The 16,373-nt window shown below is 46.5% G+C and overlaps 1 protein-coding gene across 3 annotated transcripts in view; it reads left to right on the forward strand.

Annotated features, from left to right (window-relative positions):
* LOC137571837 (uncharacterized) overlaps nt 1–16,373 on the forward strand; it is a 330,761-nt gene that overhangs the window by 306,311 nt on the left and 8,077 nt on the right. For 2 of the 3 annotated variants that reach the window (XM_068281532.1, XM_068281533.1), the window contains 5 exons: nt 91–189; nt 9,725–9,836; nt 10,222–10,352; nt 10,450–10,555; nt 11,733–11,893. In XM_068281532.1, the coding sequence (XP_068137633.1) occupies nt 91–189; nt 9,725–9,836; nt 10,222–10,352; nt 10,450–10,555; nt 11,733–11,893 (609 nt within the window). The remainder of the gene's footprint in view (nt 1–90; nt 190–9,724; nt 9,837–10,221; nt 10,353–10,449; nt 10,556–11,732; nt 11,894–16,373) is intronic. The other variant, XM_068281534.1, reaches the window with a different exon arrangement.

The following is a 16,373-nucleotide window of genomic DNA, read 5'->3' on the forward strand; positions in this document are numbered from 1 at the left end:
TGTAACCATTTTGGACTAAGAATATCCTAGGAAATTGCTTGATTTATCATAAATCACTAGAAAGTATCTTTTTTTTTTTTTTAACTTTAGGAGAGTGTCAAGGCGCTCAAAGAGGAATTTAAAGAAAATGAGCAGGACACTGGGGTAAAATCTCTATCGTGGACAGCCATCAGATACGTGCTAACAGAGGTTTGTAAATATAAAATAATACATGGGCAGCATGGTGCTGTAGTGGTTAGCGCTCTCGCCGTGCAGTGCTGGCTCCCCGGTTCGTATCCCAGCCACAGGGCCGGGCCGAGGCATAGGCTGGAGAGGCTCCAGCCTCAGGGCGCAATGTAGGAGGGGGCGCAGAATTCATTCAGCTGTCATTCCTAATTGTGTTTGAATCAGAAAGAAATAAGAAAAGGGGATACATGGCAGTGACTGCAAGCCAGATAACTAGATATTAAGGTGTTGGGGAGGTTGTGGGCCCTGTGGCGCCTCTTAGTCTAATAGCAATCAGTGTGTGATGGCTGGGGAGACAGGGATGGAGGGGCGCACTTTGCTGTCTCAGCCTTGGGTGCTGAAGGACCTTGTTCCGGCTCTGCCCAGCCAGGTCAACATCTGAGTTTGAATGTTCTCCCCGTGTCTGTATGGGTTTCCTCCTGCATCCCAAAAACATTCAGATAAGTTAATTGGCTACTCCCTAAATTGCACTACATGATACATACATAGACATATGACTATGGTAGGGACTAGATTGTGAGCCCCTCTGAGGGACAGTTAGTGGCAAGACAATATACTCTGTACAGCGCTGCGTATATGTTGGTGTCACGGACGATTGCGGGGACGCAGGCGCGTCCTGGAACCGCCCGTGAAGAAAAGAACGATCGCACTCGATTCCTGCATCGATTGCGCTTCAAAACGGTACAATCTGGGTTGAGTGTGTAGGGACAGCTTAAGTCCTTTTCTTAGCAAAGAGAGCACCATTCCAAATGCTGGTTGGCCCTTTTGATATGCTAATGAGCCTGGGCCCAGAGAGTCCCTGGCTTCAAGCTGTGCTGATGGCCCATCCATCAGGTATAAGGTGACAAACACCATGACAGAACCAATTTAGAGTGAGGAAACTCAGACACTCCGACTCCTTTTCCCAGCAGGGAGCCGACATGTGGCTTGCTGCTGCCAACTTCAAAGAACCTTTGCCTGGGAATGACCTGGTATAAATCCCAGGGGTCTCTCATATTCCATAAACTGCTATATGTATCATATTTTCTGTGTTGCCAGGCTGGCAGACCCTCCAAACTAACAGAGCAGGTAGGGCCCTGCCTGGCGTTGGTTCTGAGAACATTTCAGAACCTTCTGAGGTAAAGACTGCCCGTTAGGCAGTTCAACAGTGCCCTAATGGTACCACAGGGGTCCCACCCCTCATGTTTGGTATCAGACTGCTGGGTACATCGAGGCAGACCTGAAAATATTAGTAAATCTGCCCTGACCTGTACGGTTCTGTGAGATAGAGCCCATATATGGTTAAGGCATGATTTCTGGTCTCCAGGACAAGGGCAGGACTCATCTCATGTTCTAAGGGGGTGGGTGGGCCCGCCCTCACTTCCTCCTACTGAATCAGGGGCATAAGAATGGCAGAGGAGCCAAACTCAGTGTCCTCCACACTGAACCATCTTGCACTCATCAGATGCCAGCTTGAGGATATGCTGGCATCCACCTGGTCTGAACTCTGAACTCTGGACTTTGAAACCAAGGACTTTATGATTCTTCCCACAATAAGGACATCTTTCCAGGAACTAAGTATTTTTCTCCCTTCTTTTATTTTTCATACTGGCTATTACGGTTTTAATAGTTGTTGATTTTCATAATTGTCTGTATATATTAATTATTTATATTGCGTGAATAAACGACTTTCCCCAAGTCATTCACTGTTTCGCTACCCTGCTTATCAGCACACACAGAAATGATCCCGGGTCTCTGAAGATACGCTACTGTTTGTTTGTTGTTGGCTAGACAGAATATCGTGTGTTTAACCGTTTTATTCGCAGGATTAGTCAGTCAGTTAGTGGGCCCCACGGTCCCATAGTAACCGCGGTGGTGGCAGTTTACTCTGAACCAGTAGGTGACGTTGTAATCACCCGTATCTCACAGGCGCCCTCCTGGTTTGTCCGCGGCCAATTCTTAACGGTTCCTGCGCATTGACGGCGACCAGAGTTCGCACGATCTGTGCGCTGGCATCGTTTAGAAGGCTAAGTGCGGTCAGCCACGGAGGGCTCCTGTGACAGTGGTAGGCAGCGGTGAGACCTGTGTTGTGCTGAAAGTATCTACGATAGCGCTAGCGCTATCGAGAAACGAACTAATTCGTTGGTGTAGCTGGAAGGCAATATATTTTTTATATATACAGAGAGACTGTGTAGCCAGTACCCCTCCCCAAAAGTTTTATTTTATTTGGCATGGAAATGTCCGGGAACTACAAGAAAATGTGCCTGGCGGACCTGCAAAATCTTTGCCAAGAGAGAGGCATTGATGTCGGCCGCAAGACACAACGGGACCTGGTAACGGAATTGTTTCAATGGGATACCCAGCAACTGCGGGAGCCGGGGGTGTCCGCTGAAGTGGATACCAGCCCATCTGACCCAAGTCAAGGGGAACCAGAGACTGAAGATTCTGCGCATACGGAGGTTGAGCATCCTGCGGGCCCTGCTGCAACAGTTACGCAGGAGAATGTCAGTGTGGACCCCAATCCCAGAGTTTCTGAAAGTACTCGCCTGGAACCGGCCAGTACTGGACTGTCCGTTTGTACTGATCCGCTAATGCAGCAGGCATTACAAAAGCTGATGGACACTGACCTGGACAAGTACCTGCAGTACATGCGTGAGGAGCGCCAATCTGCGGAACGCAATGGTGCTGCTGCTGCAGAACGCCACGCAGAGAGGGAGGCCGCTGCTGCAGAACGCCACGCGGAGAGGGATGCCGCTGAGCGGGAGCGCCAACGACAGCATGAGCTCAACATGGCAAAGGTTCAACAGGCCAGCCGGAGTTCACCGCCCAGCCTCCCTGCTGAAGGAGCTGCAGCACCCGTAAGTGCAAAATTTAAGTTTGCTAATATTGAAAAAGACACAGACATTGACTTGTTTTTGCGGTCTTTTGAAAAAGCATGCCGTCAGTATCGTCTGTCCCAAGACCAGTGGGCCAGACATCTGACACCTTTGCTGCGCTACAAAGCGCTTGATGCCTTCGCAGAATTGCCTGCGGAGAAGGATAATGATTATGCTGCTATAAAAGACGCTATCATTACTAAGTACCAGCTGACGCCAGAAGCCTATCGGAAAAAGTTTAGGGCCTGGCAGAAAAAGTCTTCTGATTCGTACCGAGATGTGGCCAGCAGCTTGCTCACCACACTCCGCCAGTGGACGCTAGGCCTCACCAAAGGGTCTTATGGCGTCCTGGAGGACTTGATAGTCCTCGAACAATTTCTGAACATTTGCCCTGCTGATGTACGACAGTTTGTGTTAGAACGCAGGCCGGCTTCAGCCACTGTCGCTGCAGACCTTGCTGAGACTTTTGCAACTACCCGGGTGGCTGATACCCGCAGAACTGTCCCATCCAGCTGGAGAGGAGGTCAGCCCAATACCTCGGCAGACCCTCCTGCCCCTGTGAGCCGTCCGCCACAGAGGCCACCCAGCGCAGCTGCTGCACCCAGGCCTGCAGCGCCTGGAGAGGTCACCTGTCACTACTGCCGCCAGCCCGGACACATGAAATTCGACTGTCCGGAGCGGAGACAGACACCACCAGCACCTGGATCATCTGCATCACCTGCACCTCACCCACAGCAGAGGCAACCCGCCAGCGAACCACAGCCTGGATCATCAGATTTTGTCCTGTTTGCACGCGGACAGGAAATCCGCGACCGAACCGACCAGCAGCAACTTGTTAGAGTGAACGGCAAAGTTGTCACCGGATTTCGAGACACCGGAGCTGACATCACGTTAGTTCACTCACATCTTGTGCCAAAGGAGAGCATCAGCTCCAGCCGATCCCTTGCCCTTACTGGAGTAGAGGGCACCCTTTTCCACATAGCCCACGCAAGAGTGAAGCTGGATTGGGGAGTGGGAGGGGTCCACGAAAGGGTTGTTGGGGTTATGAAGGATCTCCCAGTCCCTGTGTTGCTGGGGACTGATTTGGGCAAGCTTGTGTCCTACTATGAACCTGCCACGACCGCCTTGTCGCTCACGGAAGGAGATGGACTCTCCACCCACCACCAGGTACTTTATACACTTGGGGGAGCACCAGGGGGAGGTGGGTTGAATGTGCCCAGTTCAAGGGTACCAGGTTCAATAGTGCCTGCTTCAAAGGCACCTGAGTTTGATGTACAGGCTGTCTGTTGTGATGATGCTGTAACTGTACCTGAGTTTCTTGTACAACCTGTCTGTAATGAAAAAATGTCTATACCTGTCAATGTCATTACTGCATGCAATGATGATTTGAGTAATGCCCGTCTGTGCCATTCTGACAGTGTACCTGTGCTAGCAGTACCGCGCAGCTGCACTGCTCAGAACCCGAGCTCAGAACAGGTGGAGGGGGTTCCGGCCTCCTCCCCCTCCTCTGACCGCAGGGATGAGACCTTTCAGCCGCTGGCCTCGTGTGACATGAGCCAGTTGGCTGAAACTGACAGCGCCATATTCTCAGCCGCACTACAAAGTGACCCAAGCCTGGAGGTGCTCAGGCAGCAAGCCGCTGAGCCCCTCGCAGACGGGGCCGCTTTCAAGGTGTACTGGGAAGGTGGGAGACTGTACGGTGAGTCTGTACAGCCCCCTACAGGTAGATCCCACGCGGATACCAAGTGGCTTGTGGTCCCGAGTGCGTTCAGGGGACATGTGCTGAAATCCGCACATGGTAATCCTCTGACAGGGCACTCGGGTGTCCGCAAGACACTCGCCGGTATTCGGAAACAGTTTTATTGGCCCCGGATGAACAGGGATGTAGCCAACTACTGCAGGGCATGTGCCGTCTGTCAGGAGCTGGGAAGGTCCAGGGATTCCCGCGGGGTTCCCTTAGGTCCACAGCCACTCAGCAGGGGAACCCTGCGTGGGCTGGCTGTTGACCTAACCAACCCACTGCCCGTTGTCAGCAGTCTCGGCAGACACCACGTCCGACTGCAGTGGCGCAAACGCCCTGTCCAGAACGGTCCATGTTGGGTCAACCCTGCGGGTAGCAGACCGCGACCGGTCCAGGGGAACCGAGCCACAGGCTCCAATAGGTTTTCCCGCCGTACCGGCAACTCGAGGCCCGTCAGCCAGGTTAGCGGCGCCGCCACACATCTTGCGGATGAGTGGCTAAGCCACGGACAAGGGGGAGGGCTGTCACGGACGATTGCGGGGACGCAGGCGCGTCCTGGAACCGCCCGTGAAGAAAAGAACGATCGCACTCGATTCCTGCATCGATTGCGCTTCAAAACGGTACAATCTGGGTTGAGTGTGTAGGGACAGCTTAAGTCCTTTTCTTAGCAAAGAGAGCACCATTCCAAATGCTGGTTGGCCCTTTTGATATGCTAATGAGCCTGGGCCCAGAGAGTCCCTGGCTTCAAGCTGTGCTGATGGCCCATCCATCAGGTATAAGGTGACAAACACCATGACAGAACCAATTTAGAGTGAGGAAACTCAGACACTCCGACTCCTTTTCCCAGCAGGGAGCCGACATGTGGCTTGCTGCTGCCAACTTCAAAGAACCTTTGCCTGGGAATGACCTGGTATAAATCCCAGGGGTCTCTCATATTCCATAAACTGCTATATGTATCATATTTTCTGTGTTGCCAGGCTGGCAGACCCTCCAAACTAACAGAGCAGGTAGGGCCCTGCCTGGCGTTGGTTCTGAGAACATTTCAGAACCTTCTGAGGTAAAGACTGCCCGTTAGGCAGTTCAACAGTGCCCTAATGGTACCACAGGGGTCCCACCCCTCATGTTTGGTATCAGACTGCTGGGTACATCGAGGCAGACCTGAAAATATTAGTAAATCTGCCCTGACCTGTACGGTTCTGTGAGATAGAGCCCATATATGGTTAAGGCATGATTTCTGGTCTCCAGGACAAGGGCAGGACTCATCTCATGTTCTAAGGGGGTGGGTGGGCCCGCCCTCACTTCCTCCTACTGAATCAGGGGCATAAGAATGGCAGAGGAGCCAAACTCAGTGTCCTCCACACTGAACCATCTTGCACTCATCAGATGCCAGCTTGAGGATATGCTGGCATCCACCTGGTCTGAACTCTGAACTCTGGACTTTGAAACCAAGGACTTTATGATTCTTCCCACAATAAGTACATCTTTCCAGGAACTAAGTATTTTTCTCCCTTCTTTTATTTTTCATACTGGCTATTACGGTTTTAATAGTTGTTGATTTTCATAATTGTCTGTATATATTAATTATTTATATTGCGTGAATAAACGACTTTCCCCAAGTCATTCACTGTTTCGCTACCCTGCTTATCAGCACACACAGAAATGATCCCGGGTCTCTGAAGATACGCTACTGTTTGTTTGTTGTTGGCTAGACAGAATATTGTGTGTTTAACCGTTTTATTCGCAGGATTAGTCAGTCAGTTAGTGGGCCCCACGGTCCCATAGTAACCGCGGTGGTGGCAGTTTACTCTGAACCAGTAGGTGACGTTGTAATCACCCGTATCTCACAGGCGCCCTCCTGGTTTGTCCGCGGCCAATTCTTAACGGTTCCTGCGCATTGACGGCGACCAGAGTTCGCACGATCTGTGCGCTGGCATCGTTTAGAAGGCTAAGTGCGGTCAGCCACGGAGGGCTCCTGTGACAGTTGGCTATATAAATACATACATAAATAAAATAAATACATTGTGATAGAAAGTTTAAGTACGGTAAACCTTTTCCTTAGCAAGAGGTTGTTGTCTACCTGACAAAATATATCCAGTGTTATTCATAACTTTTGCCCTTGTGAGTGGTGATACTTCTGAGTTCATGACGATTCATTGCCTGTGTTACATCCAGCTTTGTGCAGTATGAGTAAGCACTATTACTCCGGTTTCTGGGATTTGACATGGGGTCCCAGCACTGCAAGGCAAGAGTGCTAACCACTGCTGTCACAGTTCGTGGTAAATTATACCAGATATCCAGCATTTTGTAGGTCTAGTAGTCATGAACTGGCAGGAGTTAAGTAAGAATACTGATAAAGCGGAGAGAATATGATCTTGTAATATGGATAGTCCTCTGTGGACGTGGCTGGGTCAGCACAATTCATGCTACACTACAGTCCTTCTTGAAATTACTTTCCAGAGGGTAGTAGAGAAAGAATGAATTGTTGTCAGTTTCAGAATGGAGTCTTAAGAATATTTGTCTTTATGGACCATAGTCTGTTATCAGGAATTTTAGCTTCTTGATTTTTCCATGGTTTAGTTTTTTTTTTATATTGAAGCACTGCATTTATAACATTACACTTTAAGACATCCCTGGTGTTTACACTACTTTACAGTAGTTTAGAATCATACAACTGAAACAAGAATGCTGCAAATCTACTCAAACTTCAGTCAAACATCTGATCTGCATCTAGTAAACAGATTGGGTGAGAGGTGCCTAAAATAGTGTGTAATGAATATCATAAACAAGGAAAAAAGAGGTGTCTTACCTCAATGAGAAGTCTGGACTCTGTATAGGGATAAAATATGTTTATTTTGCATTTAGACAACGTGTTTTGTGAGCCACACCTTAACTACCTCAGGTCAATAAAGTGCCAGAAAGGCTGGAATACGAGAACTCTGGGCGCCTCTATAAATAGATAGATAGATAGACAGATAGATAGATAGATAGATAGATAGATAAACAGATAGATAGATAGATAGACAGAGGCAGAGGTATAGCTAAGGTTTTCAGCGCCCGGGGACAAAGACAGCTTTTGCGCCCCCCTCTGGACAAAATGGGCGTGGCCACACATCAGAATGAGTCAAAAGAGTCAAAAGTTATATAGATAGCTATATGTGCACCCTCACCCCATTTAGATAGCCAGATGTGCTCCCCTTTAAATAGACAAATGTGTGCCCCTTTAGTTAGCCAGATGTTGCTCCCTTCACCTTGTTTAGATAGCCAGATGCGCTCCCCTTTAAATAGACAAATGTGTGCCCCTTTAGATAGCCAGATGTTGCTCCCTTCACCTTGTTTAGAAAGCCAGATGTGTACCATTTAAATAGCCTTATTCTGTTGCTGTTAACGCTTCTGTAGAGGGAAGGAGAGAAGCAGGGGCACACCTCTTATGCACGTGGGGGTGCAATGGCCATGTTGAGCGCCCTCACAGTGCTGCGCCCGGGGACATATGTCTCCCCCCTTGCCCATCCATGGCATCAAGGGTTCTAGTATCCAGTCTTTTTGGCACCTTATTGACCTGAGGAAGTAAGCGTGTGACTTGCGAGACGTGTTGTCTAAAAGTCCAAAATAAACGTAACTTCTCCCTATACAGAGTCCAGACTTCTTATTGAGGTAAGACACCTCTTTTTTCCTTTTTTATGATATTTATTACACACTATATTGGGCGCCTCTCACCCAATCTGTTTACTAGTTGTTTAACCCTCCTCAGGAGGGACGGGCCACTGACCCTAACTCATCTTTTAGGAGAAAACGACCACCGAGATTTCTATCTCCTCCTACAACCTGAGTGAGGGACGGGCATTCCTATGCTCAGAAGGTAGTTGCGATTGAGAACCCTCGTTTGTAAGTACCCAGCTCTTTAAAAAAAAAGTATCAGATCAAGTGTCTAACATACTACACCATATTGGGCTCCTGTTCTTTTTTTTAATTTTTTCTCAAGGTCTACTGACAAAACTTCTCATATCTGATCTGCATGCTTCTTCAGGGTCTATAGCTAAAATGATTAGAGGCAGAGGATCAGCAGGACAGCCAGGCAATGTGATTTTAAAGGAAATGCATGTGACAGCCTCCATATCCCTCTCACTTTAGGTTCCCTTTAATTCCACAAATCTTCACAGACTACAATAAACCTTTCATGTCATTCATGGAGCTCACAGTCTAATCCCAATTATAGTCATATGCTCCCACCATAGTCCAAAGGTGCACACATGAGCACAATTACTTACAGCTGCAGGTATCAAGACGTAATCCTGTGGTGACAGTTCAAAGGGTGAGTTTTGTACAAAGGTATTGCTGGCCTGTAGGCTAGCGGCACGTTCTGTCGCTATAGAGGGGAGGAGGGCTGAAGGCAGAAAGGAGTACAAAGAAGCAGCATGGATCAGGATTGGTGAGAAAAAGAACAATTGGTCCTGCCTGCATTTAGATGGGACAGTCCACCAGTCGGATATCTCACAGGCACATCAGAGGTGGGAGGGGTCGGGGTCCACCGTACACACCCCAGACCAGCCACCTGGGCCGGTAACCATGTAGTGCATGTGCAATACTGGCATGTTTTTGAAATGCATGAGGAAACCAGAGTGACCAGAAGAATACATGCAAACAAACATAGGGAGAAGAACTTACAAACTATCTGCAGAAGATGCAGAAGGTGTCCTGACCAACAAACCTGAGACTCTAATGAAATAGGGTTAGAGTGCTAACAGTGCTGATTGTATGAGGAAGTTATTTGAATGTAGGTGACACCTCTATAAGAAAACATCATTTTACCTGTTACTTTGTATTTTACATTATTTTTATGAACATAATCAATGCTTACCATAGAAAGCAAGCATGGCCAGAATATAATTGCTATTTTTCCCATTAGATAATTTATGGATGCAATGTGTCAGATGAATTTGATATGACCGCCTTGGCATCAATGATCGATTACTGGATTAGTATTAACACTACAAAGAGGGAGAGTGAACTCACAAAATGTAAGTTGTTTTTTTTTTATTACTACAGTACTGTACTTGTATAATGTATTAGTGAAGTCAAATGATCATGAACAACTGTTTATTTACCATCAGAATAATACATCATATGACTTATTTGTTTAGGCTGGTCAAAGAGCTTGTAGAATGTCCACAACACATCATACTTCAGTGTACTGACATAAGATCAGTGGACAGTTAATTCTGATTGGTTACTATGGCTTATTGAACTTTGAAAGCTTTTATTTTCCAGCTCTTGAGCTTTCTATACATTAAGTTATATATTCATTTTATGTTGGAATCACATGGGTTCTACAATAAAATTGTTACAATATTATCTCATTGTTCTGTCCACTTACGGTACATCTATTTGATTATTTTTCAACAGTAAAATTCAAGATCCCAGCAGCTTACTTCAGCTCTGACTTAAATCCAGCTGCACTGAGGCAAGCACTGGACTCCATTCCCCAGTATTCACTGGATGCTCCTGAGGCATTTCATATGTACCCATCACCTGTGGTAATTAATATACGTTTTATTGTAAAAATCCCTCCATGCCAAAGAGAAGACATGTACCTACTGACCTACTGTGATGCCTCCATTTTGTATCTTTCAGGTTCCATTTGGGGAACATAATTATGTTATCAGGAGGCTCAGACAACTTTATAAGCCTGGATCTACTACTAGACATTGGCCACATATTGTACAAACATATCCAAAAGGTATGCATTTACATGGAAATTACCATCATATCCCAAGAACTGGTGTACTCCTCTTATTAAAACAGAATTAGCAATCACAGTATGGCACCCCAAAGCTGCAAATTTATGTTTTTAAATCTTCATCAGTCTAATGTTTGAATAAAGTTTTAACTTTTTTTTTGGGGGGGGGGGGGGTGTAAGTGGGGTTATGACATCACAGCTCTACAAATATCATCTTTAAGAAGGCATAATAATATGTTAAAGGGAGCATACAGCTAGCAAATTAACATTCTTTTACACAAATTATCTGCCAGAGCATAGTTTATTAATTTCTCACCAGAGACAATTGAAATAGTGTCATCGCCCTGTGCTGTTCAGTACATTCACAATCTGGATTTTTTTCTGAGCCTAGAAGTAGTAAATCAAGCTCAGAATGTACATTGGGCCAGTCTAAAATTTGCAGAACATGTGTTTGATTGTCCCAGTTCCACGCTACATACAAATTCCATTAAGTTTGCATGGAAGCTAAGATAATTAGTATCTTATTGACCATCTCTGTTGATAAATATTTATATAGACAAATGCATCAATGGTAAACATAACATGAGTGGCCTGTGATTAAACCCAACCATCATCCTATTAAATTTAGGCCCCGATGTCTTAGCTTAAAGTGGTATAAAAAAAAGAGTTACTTACCTAAGAAGAGGGAAGCATGTGGATCCTGCAGAGGCTTCCCACTTCCTGCTGGCCCCCACCTTGCCACGTGCAGATCCACAAATCATATCCTACTAGAGCTTGGTGGATATGTTTGCGTGGTTGCAGTCCTGCCTGCGCAAGTATGGCCATGCCTGTACTTATATATGCTCGTGAATGAAGAGGAGCACAGGTGTGAACTTCAAGAGGGTCCTAGGCAGCTGTGGTGGTCTAGAGGAGGGCACAGGAAGCCACTGGAGTGTCCAGAGGCTTCCCTCTTCTTAGGTATCTTTTTTTTATGCCACCTTGGGTTCTCGTTAAGAAAATTAAAATTGTAGACTGGTTATACACTTTGATAATTATAGATTTGCATAATATAAATATTGAGCTATTTTTTCTTTGTAGAGCAAGCATATATTTCTTATTTATGGCATATGCAGGATTCTTATGTTCTTATAAAGAAATACACGCTAAGAAGGTTGCTTTTCATGTGCTTTGCATCCAGCTATTAAACCAGTTATCGCACCAAGTCCTCGTGCCCTTGCAGTGCATGTATCAGATTCTTCAGCTAATCCCCCTGATGTGTACATAAATACAGGGAAGCTATCAGAGGTTCATGACACCTGCATTTCTCTGCTGTCTAAAGTGCCACGTGGATGGAGTCGGGTATGTATTCACTTAAGTTACTATATGTCAGTAGATTTCACTCTCTTTGGGAAGGGAAATTCTGCTTTTGTTGAGAAAATTGCAGTGTTTGGCTCATACTGTATATTGCAAAGATTAATAGCAAAAAAATGTTTAGCTTTAAAGTGAATGGGAACTAACAAAAAAAAAACAACAACCAGATACTTACCTAAGGACCTCTCACAGATCCCATGTTCCAGCCCTCGCTCCCCCGGTAGCAATATTCGACCAGTTGGTCAAATACTGCTCTCTCTGCCACCGCAGAGGTTTCGGAAGTCTTCATGAGCCAGAGTGGTCCTGAAGACAGATGGCTCCATACTGCACACGCATGAGCATGCTCTCTCACACATGCAAAGTATGGAGCCACCAGTCTTCGGGAACACTCTGGCTCCCAAAGACTTCCGAAGCCTCATGCGGTGGAGGATTCAATGAGGCTCGGTTCACATTAGCGCTTGGAGCCAAAAGGCTCCAGTGAGCGGATCCGGTCTCCGCTTCACCGGATCTTGATGGCTCTGTCGGCGGCCCGGTTCGCATTAAAAATAAAAAGTGAAAATGGATCTGATCAGTGATTGATCAGATCCGTTTTCACTCAATTTCGCCAGCAAATACATACCTAATCTTCTGTAGCAGCCGGCGGTAGAGGCTTCCTCTTCTTCCGCTGTGACTACACAGCGTGTCATGTGACAAGTCATGTAGTCACATGACATGGAAGAAGACAGAAGCCTCTACCGCTGGCCGCTACAGAAGATTAGATATGTATAAACCCTCCCTCACCCATCCGCCCGGCTGATGCACCCTCCCGTCGCTCAGGTTTGTGTAGGCACTTGCCCCCATCCCCTGTGGAACGGTCCGTTTCTTCACTAGTGTGAAGAAACGTTTTGTTTTCCATTGCCCCAATGCTGCAGCATTTTTTATGTCTGGATCCGTTCCGCTGGGCAGAACAGTCTGGAAAATTAGGGCCTGCAGCAATTTTTAGATCCAGGGACCAGAACGTATCCGTACCAATGGACGCATGTGAATGGATCCATAGGTTTACATTGGATCCTTTCACATCCGTTCCGTTTGTACAGTATACGCTCTGGTTCTGATCCGCAAAAAAACGCTAATGTGAACCGGGCCTTAGCCTCTAATAGAAACTGAGGGACAGCCACATTTGCGCACTGCACTTTATGCAATACTTATGTTGACATTACCTGGCTGGGTCCTGTAGATTAATTTTCCTTCAGAAATAACCTGTGGAACAGGGTGGAAGATTTCTATGGAATGTACAAGAATCGACAGCATAATACATCGCTAAAAAAAACAGTCTAGCATATCTCTTTGCAATGTATCTTCCTGCACATTGGTCCATCTTTGTCTCCCAAATAAAGAGTTGTCTTTAAACCAGGTAAACTTCTGCCATATAATAGCCAAGTAGACTATTCCAGATGTCAACCTGTTGGCCTTCCCTTAAAGTCACTATCTTTCTTACTCCTCTCAAATTCTATTAATATTCAAATTCTTACAAAAAACGAGGAAAGAAAAGATGACAATTGCAGTCAAAGTCCCACAATGGCCTAGGATACCGTGATTTTCCTCTTCTGTTAGAGGCTGAACCGAACCAGTCAAACTGTCAGGTTCAAGAATACTTTGTACCTGAGTCTGATGGAACCACAGAGTTGAGGACAGCTTCTCTTGCAATTTGTCACTTGCAATGCCTGGAATTGGAACAGGGAAGGCTGGGCGACAAAGGGCAGGAGGGCTTGAGTAGATGGCTTGTGCAGGATCAATGGGGTGGTAGGTGGAGTGATCAGTAGACTGCGAACCAGTTGGCAGGCTGGGAAGCAACTCCAGATGTGGATTGCTCTGGCAACAATAGCAGATGCTGCAGGAACAGCAGAAGTGTCAGGAACAACATGTGCTTGTGCCGGGAAAAGAAAATTACCGACAGGTATTTAAATGTTCTGATTTCCAGCAGCCGTTCCCTTAGTAGTAGTAGCAGAGGCCATAAATAGAAATTGTAGCCGTGACTCTGGGTCGAGGGCCGGGTCAACATACTTCAGGCTGCTGGGGGCCTGAGTATACATAAACAGATGTAGAAGTCTTTACGGGCCAGACAATGAAGCATACCTAGGTGACAACCTGCAGTGGACAGCAGTGTCACCTGATGTGGAATTTGATTGGAAACCTGCGAATTACTGCTTTCTGGCTTCAATGTGGATGGGTGGTGCCAGCACTGCTATTTTATATGCGGACCACCAATATTTAAAGATGTAGCTGCCTGCATCTATAAGTAATACAGTTTGTGTGTGGAGGGCCGGTCAAAAAAGCCTCAGGGGGCCACATTCGGCCTGCGGGCCTTAGTTTGAGGACCACTGTCTTAAAGGAAGTGAGTATTACTTTTTTCTCCACAGTAAATTTAGTTTTGCCCAGAAGTATACTGTATTTGAAGTAGAAAACAAAGGTCTAATTTATCAAGATATGGTTTTAAAAAATGGAAAAAAACTGTCCAGTGAAACCAATCAGAATGTGTTTGATTACACCTGAGAGATAGTTGGATCTGTTGGGCAACAGTTTTGCTCTAGATTTCTTTTACAGGCATAAAAGGTTTCTTTGTGACAAGCAGGTATTACTGAAAAATAGGAAAAAGCATGTATCACTTAATGATGAACAGACTTGGGAACTCATTAACCGAAAATATATTGTATTGTTCTGTTTTAAAAGTGGAACCATACATAGATCTCACCTTAACTTAAAGACAACTAAATATGCAAATTATCCCTTTTCTCCCTTGTTATGCCAAGCAAGCATCCAGAACCGCTGGTGTATAGCAAGCCTATAGCTTTAAGTTTTACACAGCCATATCAAACCCACATGTAGACAGCCTGTTTCGGACTTTTGGTCCTCATCAGTACATGGCAGGGATTGATAAGGCTGTATGAAATAGGGCTTGGACGAGTACAACAGAGTAACCAAGCAGCTCAGGGTGACCCAAACTACTAGGAATGTATAGGGGGATAAAAGGAACCAAAAAGCCCTCCAACTAAAAAAAGCAAAGCTTGGTGTAATTGCCTTCTTAAAACAGAAGGAAATTTGCAATAATTCAGTTATAAATGAACATTTGTGGTTACCCACAATGCACTACTACTAAATATGCAAATTATCCCTTTTCGCCCTTGTTATGCCAAGCAAGCATCCAGAACCGCTGGTGTATAGCAAGCCTATAGCTTTAAGTTTTATACAGCCATATCAAACCCACATGTAGACAGCCTGTTTCGGACTTTTGGTCCTCATCAGTACATGGCAGGGATTGATAAGGCTGTATGAAATAGGGCTTGGACGAGTACAACAGAGTAACCAAGCAGCTCAGGGTGACCCAAACTACTAGGAATGTATAGGGGGATAAAAGGAACCAAAAAGCCCTCCTACTAAAAAAGCAAAGCTTGGTGTAATTGCCTTCTTAAAACAGAAGGAAATTTGCAATAATTCAGTTATAAATGAACATTTGTGGTTACCCACAATGCACTACTACTAAATATGCAAATTATCCCTTTTCGCCCTTGTTATGCCAAGCAAGCATCCAGAACCGCTGGTGTATAGCAAGCCTATAGCTTTAAGTTTTACACAGCCATATCCAATGGCGCACGGAAGGGGGTGTTCCGGGTGTCTGGAACCACCCCCTCGCACCTAGACCGGAAGTACCTCCTGTATCTGAGGAGCGGCAGCCACTGTTATAGTGCTGCTGCCGCCTGCTCATGTGTGTGCGCCGGGATCCCCATCGGCCGCAGGTGGGCCCGGGGCCCGCCAGCCATGTGTGGGGGGGAGCCCTGACGCCCTCTCAATTGCGGGACCCTCCAGCCAGGTGTAGAGCTTCTTCCCCGCAGCCTGCATGCTCCCGGGAGGCAGAGCAGGGCTACGGCAAGATGGCTGCCGAAGCCCTGCTCTGGAGACTATTTGTGTCTCCAGTACTGGGCTTCGGGAGCCATCTTGCCGTAGCCCTGCACTCTGCCTGTCAGCGCGGGAGATGTGCTGCAGGTGGACTCGGGGAGCTGCGTGCCAGATGCCGGGAGAGGAGACTTCTGTCAGGTAAGTGAATTGTTTTTTTTCACAGGTGCATTTTTTTTTCTGGTCACTGCTGCCTACATTGTGATTTTCAGGTGTCTGCTGCCCACATTACAATTTTCTGGTCACTGCTGCCCACATTGCGATTTTCAGGTGTCTGCTGCCCACATTACGATTTTCTGGTGTCTGCTGCCCACATTGCGATATTCTGGTAACTGCTGCCCACATTGCGATTTTCTGGTGCCTGCTGCCCACATTGCGATTTTCTGGTAACTGCTGCCCACATTGTGATTTTCAGGTGTCTGCTGCCCACATTGCGATTTTCTGGTGCCTGCTGCCCACATTGCGATTTTCTGGTGCCTGCTGCCCACATTGCGATTTTCTGGTGCCTGCTGCCCACATTGTGATTTTCAGGTGTCTG

This window comes from Hyperolius riggenbachi, chromosome 4 (genome assembly GCF_040937935.1).
Source record: "Hyperolius riggenbachi isolate aHypRig1 chromosome 4, aHypRig1.pri, whole genome shotgun sequence".
NCBI lineage: Eukaryota > Metazoa > Chordata > Amphibia > Anura > Hyperoliidae > Hyperolius > Hyperolius riggenbachi.